The sequence below is a fragment of the Lactuca sativa genome, chromosome 4 (assembly GCF_002870075.4).
Source record: "Lactuca sativa cultivar Salinas chromosome 4, Lsat_Salinas_v11, whole genome shotgun sequence".
Classification (NCBI taxonomy): domain Eukaryota; kingdom Viridiplantae; phylum Streptophyta; class Magnoliopsida; order Asterales; family Asteraceae; genus Lactuca; species Lactuca sativa.
In genome coordinates, this window is record NC_056626.2 from 272729373 (window position 1) to 272743720 (window position 14348).

Genomic DNA, 14348 nt, shown 5'->3' on the forward strand with positions numbered 1-14348 from the left:
ATACAATTCTAACATTATTGTTAAAGCTATGAAATCAGTTGATAGATACGATAAGGTACCAGGAAGAAAAGAATGATGGTTAACTTAAAACGAAATCGTATAACTAGATGGGTACCCAATCTTATATACTTAGGGTATATTCACTATTCTTATATATATATATATATATATATATATATATATATATATATATATATATATATATATATATATATATATATATATATATATATATATATATATTGTTAAAGCTATGAAATCAGTTGATAGATACGATAAGGTACCAGGAAGAAAAGAATGATGGTTAACTTAAAACGAAATCGTATAACTAGATGGGTACCCAATCTTATATACTTAGGGTATATTCACTATTCTCATATATATATATATATATATATATATATATATATATATATATATATATATATATATATATATATATATATATATATATATATATATATATATATATATATATATATGTTCAATTGAAAAAATAAAAAAAAATCGAGTCATTTATTTTTGCCGCAAAAGCTTCCATCGTACCGACGGAAATTGGAAAGGAATCATGTGTGTTTTCCAACAAAACATGTTTCCTTAAAATATGTTAATCATTATCTTAATATATACCAAAAAATATAGTATTTTTCATTTTTAAAATTTTTAAGAAGCTATTTTTATCGAAAAAATGATTTTAAATATATCAAAATTCATAATTTTTTATACTCTATAAATAGACATCCATATTGATATAGTTTAAGATAGAATAATTTTTTTTTTATTTTTTTTATAGTTTCAACAATCGTTATTCATAAGTGAATAAAAATGCATCAGATTTTTACTACACTACATTCGTTATTCAATTATGTATAAAAAGTATGATTAATTTTTTTTTTTTGCAGTTTAAGTATCATTCATATACGAATATAACATGTCATAAACTTTTTACAGTTACATCAACTCTCGTCACATGTTATATTTACACATGAATAAAACGTGTATTAGTTATCCTCACAAGTTATATTCATATACGAAAAACATATTTATCATAATTTTGTTACAGTTCATTTGTTAATCATATATGAATAAGTAGTTCAAATTTTCAAAACACTACGTCTTTTATTAACATATTACTTATTCATATATAGATAACAAATGAACTATAACAAAAATCTGATAAATATTTTATTCATATATGAATATAACATATGACGACAACTAATACACGTTTTATTCATATATAAATATAACATGTGACAAAAAATGATGTAAAAAACATATTTTAGGTAAGAAAACTTTATTACATGTTATATTTATATATAAATGATACTTAAACTATAAAAAAGTTAAACATATGTTTTATTCATAAGTGAATAACGAATGCATTGTAATAAAAATCTGATGCATTTTTATTCACTTATGAATAACAAGCGTTAAAACTCTAAAAAAAATATAAATTTTATTTTATCTTAAAACTATATCAATATGGATGTCTATTTTTAGAGAATAAAAACTATGAATTTTGATATATTTAAAATCATTTTTTGATAAAAATAGCTTTCTAAAAATAAAAATAATAATAATAATAATAAATATGTTTTTATGTATATTAAGGTAATGATTAACATAGTTTAAGGAAACATGTTTGGTTGGAAAACACATATGTATCCATTACTTATTTCCGCCGATACACGCAAGTGTTTTGCGGCAAAATAAATGTGGCTGAAAATGATTCCTTCATTCTCAACTTTTTTTTTCTCAATTGCACTCTCTCTCTCTCTCTCTCTCTCTCTCTCTCTCTCTCTCTCTCTCTCTCTCTCTCTCTCTCTCTCTCTCTATATATATATATATATATATATATATATATATATATATATATATATATATATATATATATATATATATATATATATATATATATATATATATATATAAGAAGCCATATAAGGGTTTGGCAGGGGGTTGTAATTCTATGCTACCAACAGGAATTTGAGTCTCTCTAGGCTAACCAGTACGCTAAGTGCAAAATTTCTATGTGAATCAAGATCTCGAACATGAAGTTTTCTAATCACTGACTCAAGCACATTGTCAATTCTAATCAAAGCAATATAGATGTATCAATGGTAGAATGGCCCACTTAGGTATTTCATAATAAAGTGGTCATGAAACGGCTTATTAGTCGATTTATTGATCACTATGGAATATGATGCACATTACATATCCTGGATCAAGTAAAAATTCTGGGGTTTTCGACAGGCTACCGCTGCATCCATTTATTTCATTAGGAATTGATGATCTTTTAACAATACATTCTAAAAGATGGCTAGTTCAAAACGTTGAACAAAAAAGTTTTATTTTGAAAAAACACCACCTTTAGGGGAATGTACACAAAGTAAAAAAATTACATCAATCGATCAAAATATGGTATGCCATAAGTGAATATTTGCAACAAGAAATTAATCCTAATTTTCGGATGACCGATCCTTTTAATCTGGTCCATATAATGTGTTTATGTTGGGTCCCCAAGGGCAAATGATTGATTTACTCATTCAATATATATATATATATATATATATATATATATATATATATATATATATATATATATATATATATATATATATATATATATATATATATATATATATATATATATATATATATATAAGCAACAAGACCAACATGCATACATGAAGAAGGCTAAATTGAGATTTTGTTTGACAGCAAAGATTGAACATTTTGATTTTAGTAGATCACAGAATAGTCAAATCCAACCCGTTGTTATGGATCACAAGGAATGCCTTTCTCCTTCTCCTTGAGTAAGGAGTAAGGAGTAAGGAGTGGTGGTATCGGGTGAACAGATACTTACTTACCTTGTATATAATATATTATCATATATACATTAACTAGTGGTTAAAATGTGGGATAAACTGATCGGTCAATGTTTTAAAATGGTCCGTCTCCCCTTCAAGTAGCTGCACAACCTACATTTACGAACGTTCATACACAAGTCAATTTACGACAGATTAGAATCGGTGTAATGAGATGAATCTCATTAATCTCTGAGTAATTTTCCTATATCTAATTTATTATATCAAATGTATCATTTTAGCGATACTCTAGACTATACATTATCTAATTAAAATTAATAAATATTTTAATTACATGAAACCAAATAAGATGATAATGAAAAATGTCTCTCTAGTTATTTTCAGGTGAATAAAGTTGTAAGGTGTTTAAAATTGTGAAATTTTCAAAAAAAAAAAAGATCAGTCTGGTGATACATAAAAATACTGCAAAAGTTTCATTCCTAAAATGGAAGGAATGAGATTCCATTGGTTTTGGTAATTTTTTAAATTGGATTAAGTGGTAGTAAGATAAGAAACCTCTCCCATGGATGGACGTTTGTCGGGGTCAACTTTGACACACAGGTAAGCTGTTTTTGCCATGTGGTACAGCTCATACGGATCATATGAATCTCCAAGTCGAGGATCAATCAAATCATGCAAAGCAAGGCTCTCTACTAATGGTTCCGCCTAAGTAAAAAAAATTGTAAAGAATAATAAGAATAATAATAATGAAAAATGACAGTCAGAAACGGAAAAAGACATAAATACCCATTGTCTGAGGGATTGATGGTGGTCTTGTGTATCTGAAGTAACAGCTTTTCGTCCTGATATTATTTGTATAAGAGTAATTCCATATGCATAAACATCTGTTCTCACAGAAACCATTCCGTTCTCTGCATACTCTGGCGCCACATAACTGCAATCCATATACAAACAATTCTTATTTCCTAATTCGATCATACTTGTACAATATTCTTAATTCTATTAATCATTCAGCTTGCATCTTAATGAATCATATATGATGGATGTTGCATCTTAACAAGATTAGATATATTTTTTTTTCATTCACCATATACCCTCTCATAAAAAATATATATCTTTCTCACCCCAATGTACCCAGTATTCTGGTCTGAATAGGAGAATCATTCGTTTTCCACTTTGCAAGCCCAAAATCACCTAACTGCATGGGTACATAAACATATAGCTTGCATTAGGAACCGGAACCAAACAATCTCACGTGAATTTAAATTCTTGTTTACTAAACTCTCAATTTCTGCCTGCCAAAACACATAATAAGCCTAATGCCCTGTAAATACTATTATTCTAACTTCCTAACCTACAAACTTGGTCAACAGCTTGTATTAAAAGATAGACACTAATTAATAATAATAATAATAACACTTAGCCCCCTAACAATGTAAAAAGTAATTCTAGGACCACTTTTTATTGTAAATAATAAACCTCTCCAATAATGCAAGTTCATATTAGAAGTGGAGAGGAAAGTTTGTACAAAATTTCATAATAACAAATATGTCCCTTGTATGTTACCAAATTTTATTTTCTCCTTCCAATTAACAAATATTTACACATCTCCAACTCAACAAGATGAAAAACTGTTGGATTTTTGCAAATATATATATATATATATATATATATATATATATATATATATATATATATATATATATATATATATATCCTGATGAGGGAATAATAATTATGGCTTCCCTTTGCAGATATATATAACATGAGTTAATCTTCTATTTATTTCAATATTAGGCTGGTGGGTATACCTGCACCGCACCTTGCAGTGGAGGTGACAGATCTGGTTTTGTTGAAATACTTTCTGGAACTTAGGTGAAACAGAGTAATTAAAGATGGTATTTTTGTTTGTCAAGAGAAGTATGGTACAGATTTATTTGCTAAAGAAATTTCACATGCTTGACTCCTATGAATATTAATGAAAAGTTGCAGTGTAAAGATAGAATAATATGTAGATTGTTTTGAAAAATACCCTGAAACAAAAAGATGTTCTTTAATCTTTATCTTTGCCGAATACCCACAATTACCCCCAACTAAATGACGTGCCTAGGGTGGATGTGTAGCAATTGATATGTGGAGGCAGAATGCATGCACAAGGCATCCCCCACAGGTAGTGAGGGTTTGGGGAAGGAGTGAAATTTAGGCAAGCCTTGCATTTTTGCAATAGGCTGCTTCCAGGACTTGAACTCATGACCTCAAAAGGTGCCAAGGCTACCGTTGTATGTAGATGTAGAAAATTTGTTGTGAATAAAAGAATTTGCCCAGATTTGTTTTCTTTCTTGATATAAGGCGGGAGATTTGGAAGGTAGTCGGGTCAGATTAGTTTCCTAAATATCAACCCAAAACTCCTCTCCTACTCTATGAAGAAACCTACTTGAAGAACAACAAATTCATCTTTGGGCCTTGAATGAAAACATAGATCCCAGGTCCCACATGAGGGGTTTAACTGGATATCAAGTTTGGATCGTGTAGAGTCGCTTTTCGAGGTTATATTCATGAAATTTGTTCCATCGAGTGTGATATGACAACTTTTGTAAGTTTTATGAGAGACCGGAATGCAGATATAAAATGGATAAGTAACACAAAGGGCAGCTAAAGACAGTTTTGGAGCTGTTCTGGACAAATAGCATCAACATCAACATCAGTAAATATTGATCCTCCTCATCTGTAGCTACTATCCTACTTAGTTTTGTTTCAAACAATCTGTGTGTCATTAACCCACTTCACTTGTAAGTCTAAATATCTGTTTAGAACCCCTGCAAGACCAAATTCCTGTTTGGTGTGCTCGTCTAGACTCCAATCACCTAAAATGCCCTAGAGGGAGGTTAAATAAAGGTCCAGAATTACAATTCTCCATACTTACGAAACTTACAATACCAAATAAACTCTAGTCTCCACACCATCTTGACCAGAATTCTTCTTACTAAATGGGTGTTATTTCCTTATTATCCTATCCGTAATTGGTCCAGTACCAAGTGCCAACTATGCTAAACATATGTAATTAATTATAAATAGGAGAGAGCCTAAAGTGAATGAAATTGATGAGCTACTATCTAAAGTCTTAGAGCGCGCTTATTATGTAACACAACACAGCAGAACAAGTTATACTGATGTACATACATGCATTCAATGGGACAAAAACAGCAATTATTTTTCTAACTCGAAACACGCTTGTGCCCTGCCTGTCATTCCCCATTCCCCATTTCCCATCACATCATTGAAATTTGAAAACAGCTTATCCAGTTGCATCCCTAAACTTTTAAGAGTGAACCCTCCTTGATCGGTTTGTGGTGGGAATGGGATCTTGTTTATTTCTTTTCTATTTTCATCCGCAAAGCAATATAAAAAAATAAAACATGAAGAATGCAACAAGGTGAAATTACATTACCATTGGCACAAAGTCATGGGTCAGCAATATATTGCTTGGTCGAAGATCCCGATGAATGATAGGACTACTGCGACACTCTTCATGAAGAAATCGCAATCCTTTTGCAGTTCCTATAGCTATTGCATGTCTTTTACGCCATTCAAGGACATTTGCTGCTTCATCTTTCAAATACATTACCCCAACAAAAAAAAAAAAAAAAAAACATAGAATTACACAAGGGGATAAGGCTAAATGAAAGAAATAGCAACCCACGTTATTTTTCTGTGTACACCATCATTCTACTTTCAAACTTTTTTCTTATCAAGGTATTGTATTTTGAAATCTACCAAGTACAGCTTTTTACACTCAATTTGAAAAAAAATCTACCAACAGTCCAACACAAAAGCAAGGAAAGTGATGCCAAGGCATAAATCTGAGACATCTTTTATGGATTCTCGCGTCCTTACAACTAGGACACTCATGTGCCGACATTTATTTGTATATTATGGCATCCTACTTTCTATTACAACATTTTTCTTATTAAGGCATTCTTTCTGATAAATCTACCTAACTACATCATTGTACTTTCAATCTTTTCTCATTAGGACACCATATTTTGAAAATTATACGCAGTGACAATTTCTTCGTATTTGGATGACATTGTTATAACCAGATAGATTTGTCAAAGTACAAAGTTTTATAGATAGAAATTAAAGTAGGATGCTATAACAAACAGAACAATGAAAGTGTGTTGCTATTAACACACAGAAATATGCTAAAGGGAAACGTTTTTGGTAGATACATTCTATTAAAAAACAGGTAAAATATGATTCATGTATGAATAGTAGTACAAAAAATAACCCAATGAGATAGTTGCTTACCAAAGAGATGCCATTCTAGTGATCTATTGCAGATATATTCATAAACCAATATGTTAATGTTTTCCTTGCAGCAATAACCCAACAGCATGACGATGTTTCTATGGCGTGCAAAACTCAAAACATAAATTTCAGAAGAGAATTCTTCAAATCCTTGTGTGCTTGCTTGTTTCCGTACCTTAGCAGCAATGATTTGGCCATCATTAAGCTGACCCTTGTAAACTAGACCATAACCTCCTTCACCTAACAAGTTTTCCTCTGAAAAATAATTTGTCGCAAGATGTATTTCTGAGTAACTGAATCTCATGGACTCCTTGATATACAATTCTGTTGTCATCCCACAAGCATTGCACAGAACAGGTGTACCAGAGGATCTCTTTCGCCGAGGACTTTTTCGTAAATTCCCAACGACCGATGAAGAATTGGTACGATTCTTACCAACACAAGAGAGGCTGCCTGCTTAAGAAGGAACCGTTTAATAACTGCCTTGCCAACAACCATTACAAGTAAACCATGAGCCGAAATTAGAAATTAAAAAATGCCAATATAGATCACATTACATTCTTTAGGGGAAAAGACTGGACAAGCTTTTTAAGGGATTCTTGATGATTGGGATGAAGGGGTATTTGCGTCTTTTGCACAGAAGAGATATCATCCTTTTTGGGTCATGGTCCGTGTCTAATGCCAAGTACAACTTGTATAGTCAGTCCTATCCATATCCAGGGGCATTAATTTATCCATGACGATAATTTGCTGGCAGTGATGTGATTCAAGATGTCCTAGACCTAGAGTTTTAATATTTTTATTTTACCAAAAATGTATTAGTATGTATGTGTATATTTTGTAGTTACTGCATGACCAGATTGAAAGCATGCATGGAGTTCACTCACAATGGGAGGGTAACGAATTCCTACTGACCGACCAAGTTCAAACAATTTCTATAAAAATGTCATTCTATGTATGGTGGCATCATTTCATGGTTGCATGCTTACTACCATTTCATATGTTCCTCTAATTCTCTTAAAACCATCTTCCTTGGTAAGGATCTGAAACTTAATGGTGTGTAAATGGAACTCTAGTTTCTACTAAACAAAAACCAATTGTCATGTGAAATAGCCAAACATTCTGGCATTCTGCTATGTAAAATCTCATCCCACAGCACTCAATTTATTTATGAAAGCAATCTTCTCCTGAATTGCTCAATTCTCATATTGTGTTTGGACCGACAAAAGTGGACAACAAATCCCTCACGGCTGAACTGATTAAAAAAACATTCACTATTTATGAGGACACGAACCAATGCAATCAGGGAAATAGAGTGGTGTTGGCACAGATGTAACACAATATCCTAGTGTTATATATATATATATATATATATATATATATATATATATATATATATATATATATATATATATATATATTCAAGGGCCAGCCCTGATTATAATATCCATGATACCAACTTGTGAATATTGTATGTTATGCATTTTCTCATCAACGTTTCTTTACGCTTTCTAAAATGTATCCTTGAGGAAGACTCGGAGAGGTATTTACATCCTTACAAGTAGTGCTTACTTGCACATATTGACCACTTCACTCTACAACCAATAAGGCCAGTACACCATATTAAGAAATTGCAAGGCTTTCGCGATTAACCAACAAATTTCAAGCCTCTCAAGAATATATATATATATATATATATATATATATATATATATATATATATATATATATATATATATATATATATGTATATATGCATGCAATTCAAGAGATATAATACTCTATCTTTAGATGCAATGTGGATAAAAAGTTCCCAAAAGTAAAATTTAGTTGGCTACAAGCAAACCAGTAAGACCAGAATCTCAAATTTCAACACAACTATAATTGTAAAAAAAGGGTATATGCTATACACCTAGGAAGTCCCCCCCTCAATAGTCACAACTCTCGCCTCCTTACCACTAGGGAAAGCATGCATAAACCACAACTAAAAATGTTTTTTTTTCTTTTTTTTAATAAAAAAAAGGCATACAAGTATATGCAAGCCGTAGGTGGCTAACATGGTACATATCCCCACAGCAAGGAAGCATGGATGATGTCGAGTTTGAATCTGAGACATCGGTTATAGATTCTTGTCTTCCTTGCTGCAAGGGCAAGCATGCGGGGACCATTGTATGTAGAAAAAAGAGTAATGTAAACTTCCTGACCTGATACATCTTGCTTTGATGCAGCATCTACATCATCAGTTAATATGGAAGGTTTGTGCATTAATGAAGACAGAAGTTTCTTTGAAGGCATTTCAAGGTTTTCATAGGAAGCTAATGATGCAGAAATAAGTGACTGGTCAACATTATCGTGATCCTGTGGAGCTGGAGCCGACAGCTGCACATGCTTTGACCTGTAAAGAACCACTTTGACTTCTGTGTTATCGGTGTCACTCATGGGCTCGGTTTTTAAAGGCTTTATGGTCAAGTTATCTACAACTGATGCAAGCTTGCAAAGGATTTGACCTTGGTAAAACTTCACATCCTTTTTCAGGTGCCTGTAAAAAAGAGAAATCCATTTATTAGGGAGTATAAAAACAAAAACATTAAGGCTACCACTATTCACTGTTGCAGATTAAGTATTACAAAAATTTAAGATGATATCACTCGGTAATAAATTACATATAAGGTCAAATTTCTACTACCATTGCATTCGGGAAATAGGGATAGGGACAGTAATTAGATATGAGAAGGTTCCGTATTAATATTATTTGACTTTTAAATAATAAATAGCAATAGCAGTATGAGTTTGGAAGAACGGGTGTTTTTCCAGCAGCTTGTCTACTCTTTTGTGGCAAAAAATATTTTCATCTTCAAAGAATGTCAAATGCAAGCTTGTTGACAGGACAAGAGTCAAGAGTCGAGACAAAACATAAGAGAAGAGGGCAAAAAGCTTGTGAATGCCCTCATCCTCAAAAAGATCAAACTTCAAAAGATATAAAGCCTACCTATCAAGGACAACCCATGTTGCATTACAAGCTGAAGCCTCCTGTTGAATAATCTTCTTAATAGGAGTTCCACAAGTAATCTTCACTTCTATGTCAACCTAAATCACATGGACAAGTCATTATTTCATCAACTGATAAAACTAAAATTACTACTTAAATACTATGTTAAGCACTTTGAACTAGAGAACAAGTTACTATCCTTATGGGGTCTGTGAATGCAAGAGACATAACATTGTCATAGTAAGAAAACACCAACTTTTCATTAACTGCTTCAAGATATAAAATATTAATAGTATCTCAGATAATAAACAACATTCATCATTACCCCTTCTTCTTTGCAATCTTCGGCACTTGTTTGTAGCATTTTTGCATACATATCAAGTTTTAATTGAATTTCTTCTTCCATGGCTCTGATGTTCACTCTCTCTATCTGCATTTGGTAACCAACTGAGCAAGAAACATCAATAGTTTAGCAATGCAGAACATATTATTTTGAGGTGACTAAGATGAATATGTCCATCACTTGTAGTGTTACGTAACCTATTGAGGATTGACGAAAATGAATAATAATGTCAATGTGTAAGTTTGTTGAACATTTCAAAAAGCTTCTCATGAAATCCAACTTGGAACTTTTGGATACATAAAAACAAAAAAGTACCAAGTCTATATGCATCCAAAAACTATTCCATTTGTGTCTACTAATTAGGTAAAATTAGTGTTGCATTCCATAAGAACTACTTTTTCTGCACCAGCAACCTAATTCTCCTTCTCTAGCAAAACCGCCTACCTCTCCGATAAAAGTGGGATTTTTAAGTTGATGGTAAATAGCACTATGGTGCTTGTTCTTTGACGTATCGAACTTAATGAGTATAGAAGCTAATATTATATTTATATATGGGTGTTTCTCTATTGACTTAATGTATAAAAGAGAATTAAGTCTCGTAATATATTTTTCCCTTCCATTTCCACATCAAATATAGTTTTTTTAAACACACAGCACTTAATGAGAAAAAGAAGAAAGAGGGCGGGCTATATGTCGAATTCTTATCCACAAAAAAAAAAAAAAAAAATAGTCTCCCAAAACTCCAATTTCACTTGCCCTAAATATCCACACTACCAAATCTAACATACAAAACTGCGCGCTAGAGGAACATGAGAACATGTTCAGATTCCAACTGATTAAACTTTACTAATCTTTAACGAGACAAGAAAAAAAAAATCAATTACATTTCCTACCTTTTCAGTTCTTCCCATTTGCCATTTTCCATTAAACTCATTTCTTTTTCTCGGTAGAATCAAAGAAAAGACATAAAGAAGGAAACAGTCATCTCATGTACAAGGCATATGCTATTAGAAATTGTAAACACTACTGTGCTGTGTAAAATGTAACACCTCAAGCCAAAGTCATAGACCCAATAACCTCTGATTAACTAAGGAAGTTATTAGTAGCCCACTACAACTTAAGGCCTATGGCTATGAGGTCTTATCAGTGTAGGATTCGAGGAAATGCATGAGTCGAGGGGCTAAGCTCAAAGTAATGGACTCAATAACCTACATATCAACTTAAAACTATAATGGAAGTTATTGTTAGCCCACACATTAAGGCTTATAGCGTCACCAAAATTATTGTTTTTTGTCCACGAGTTTACTCCTAGTTAAACTCTTATCAGTGGGATGGGTGGTTTGTTAAATAAATGAGTTTGGGATGAGTGATTTCTAGATGATGATTGCAACTAGAAGAGCCACGCTAAAAAAAAAAGTTGAATAACAAGGTTTCTTACACTACAGTAGCTACCACCTCATTATCCAAATCTAAATATTTGCCTACTTGTTGCAACTTCTTCAAAAAGTATCAACATATAAAGGGATGTCTGTCAGAGGCATTATAACAAACACTTACAGGGATGGGAGACCTTATGCAGAACACCAAACACCACAATGGTATCTCCCCTGTTAATCACGTCACCTCGGGATATAATGTCATCTATAACATTCTTAAACTCCAGCTCATTTCGATCTTTTGTGGCATCAAAAGCCAAAAGCACACGACCCGTCATCAAAGAATTATTGTCTCCCATTCTCACAGCAACAATCGTTTCAAAAAACAACCCCCGAAGGGAGCATATAAATAGGTCTTATGATTCAAGTCTCTTCGCCCAGTCGTATTCTTGGAAGAGGAAAATCAAATTTCCCCCAAATAAAACTCATATATCTGTACAAAAGGGCAAAAACCATTGTAAACCAGAAACAGAACATTCCCGGTATATTTTCTGGTGCTAAGCATATTCGAACGAATTAGCGTAAAGATACTGCCGCCTAAAAATCGATGTTAGCAATGCATTTGATGACGACAACTGGAAAATGTTCTTCCGTATCTTGGATTGTTTCACAGAAATTAGAATGAAACAGGGGTGGCGGAGAACCCTAGAAACTCAAATCTCACTGGCTAACTGCACTGCTGGGATTGTAGTGAATTTTTAAATCCTTTGTACTTGGACTTCTGTGTTTACGTTTCCTTCGAATCCGAGCATATTCCCTTTTGATCGACGAATTTTAGTACCATTGATGATCTGCTATTTATGTATAATCCGACAATCCAGGATTATGGTCCTGACAAGCAAGAGCGTTGAGCTAGCGTTAGCGTTAATGACTTAGAGGTTTACAGTTTGTCAGCGTTAAGTCTCACTTACCTCAAAAAATGTCTATAACCACTTCATCCTCAAAAAATGTCTCATATTTCTTGTGCCCTAAATTGAAGAGTTGAAGAAGAACAGAAAAAGATGTCGCAAGCCTCCATCGCCTCCACCTCAAACAACCGAAGCCTCCATCGCCTCCACCTCAAACAACCGAATCATGTGCTACTGTGGGCTCCCGAGTCGGATTCGAGTCTCCACGACACCACAAAATTCGGGGAAAAGATTCAGAACGTGCCCTAATTCATTGGTAATGGCCAATTTTGAAGATTGAATCTTTTCCCTCTTTAAATCTTTGTTATAAGTGTGTAAGTTATTTTTCATTTTTTTATAGAACAGGGAGAAAGTGTGGATTCTGGGAATGGGTTGTTGAAGATCCGGTCGCAGAGGAGCTTTTGGTCTTAGTCATGAGCTTAATGAAATGAAGAAGAAGATGAAATGACATAAAGTAGCTTTGATTGTCTTGTTTGTATTGTACTTTTTTAAGTTATATTGAATGGAATTATATTGAATGGAATTATGATGCACTAGACATCTTTTAAATATAAAGGGTACCCATAATTTTGTTATTTTGATTGTAATGTAATGAATCATATGTATGAATGCAAATGAAGCTTTTGGTAATGAAATCTGTAATTGTAATGTTAATATGGTGTATTGAAATCTAAAATATTATTATAGTGAACAACCAATGTCAATAATTATAATGAACAACCATAATGAATGCAGAAAATATATTAAAGGGTACTTCTATAAAGTGTATGATACAACAACCAAGAATCAGTTCAAAGATTTAAAGCATATTAAAGGGTACTTCTGTAAAGTGTATGATACAACAACCAAGAATCAGTTCAAAGATTTAAAGCAGAAAATATATTAAAGGGTAATATTGTCAACAAATAAACACCCTTAAAAAGGTGTCTCATTCAGCATCAAAAGAGCATCAAAAGCTGGATAGTTTTGTCCCTTAGTCTAGTACAACATTACATTTAATAACAAAAGATTCGACCATCACATGCTTACCTAACACTTACACCCCACATGCATACATAAGAAAACAAAAGAGTTCAACATCAAACCTATAATCAAGTCAAATTTACAGGTTTCTCTGAACTACAACCACTACCATCCTTGGGCACCACTTGTTTCCTCATGCACAGTTTGGTGATTCTTTCTTAAGCTTTCCTCTTTCTCAATTGAACTGCACTTTGAACTGGTCTTGCAGAAGTGGATCTTGGTCTTGGAGTTGTAGGAGTGGATCTTGGTCTTGGAGTTGCAGAAGTAGATCTTGGTCTTGGAGTTGCAAGAGTGGATCTTGGAGTTGCAGAAGTAGATCCTGGTGTTGGAATTGGAGCTGGAGTGGAAGATCCAGGATCACCTGTTGTTGGAATTCTTTTTGTTGGGCACCCATTTTTTTATGCCCACTAACATAGCATATTGAACACCTTTGCACCTGCTTTACTCTTGATACTGTGTGTGTGTGCTTGATATCTCCCTTTTTGCTGCACTTTTCCTCCTCTTAGTAGA

The 14348-nt window shown here is 32.8% G+C and overlaps 1 protein-coding gene across 1 annotated transcript; it reads right to left on the bottom strand.

Moving 5' to 3' along the window:
* Nucleotides 1-2711: 2711 nt before the first annotated feature.
* On the bottom strand, nt 2712-13289 carry LOC111904707 (serine/threonine-protein kinase CDG1). Its single transcript, XM_023900436.3, has 11 exons — nt 12819-13289; nt 12029-12738; nt 10454-10575; nt 10129-10226; nt 9344-9678; nt 7140-7592; nt 6280-6440; nt 3956-4029; nt 3618-3765; nt 3387-3536; nt 2712-2984 (listed from the first exon to the last, which is right to left on the bottom strand). The coding sequence occupies exons 2-11, from the start codon at nt 12204-12206 to the stop codon at nt 2907-2909; spliced, it is 1797 nt and encodes a 598-aa protein (XP_023756204.1). The 5' UTR covers nt 12207-12738; nt 12819-13289; the 3' UTR covers nt 2712-2906.
* Nucleotides 13290-14348: the final 1059 nt, after the last annotated feature.

What these genes read in the sequence shown, in the direction of transcription:
- LOC111904707 (XM_023900436.3), bottom strand. Translation starts at nt 12,206, where the DNA reads ATGGGAGACAATAATTCTTTGATGACGGGTCGTGTGCTTTTGGCTTTT. An exon ending in AAGATTGCAAAGAAGAAGGG is followed by an intron (nt 10,227 to 10,453) that starts GTAATGATGAAT and finishes CATGTGATTTAG; the next exon opens with GTTGACATAGAAGTGAAGAT. An exon ending in CCCATGACTTTGTGCCAATG is followed by an intron (nt 4,030 to 6,279) that starts GTAATGTAATTT and finishes GTACCCATGCAG; the next exon opens with TTAGGTGATTTTGGGCTTGC.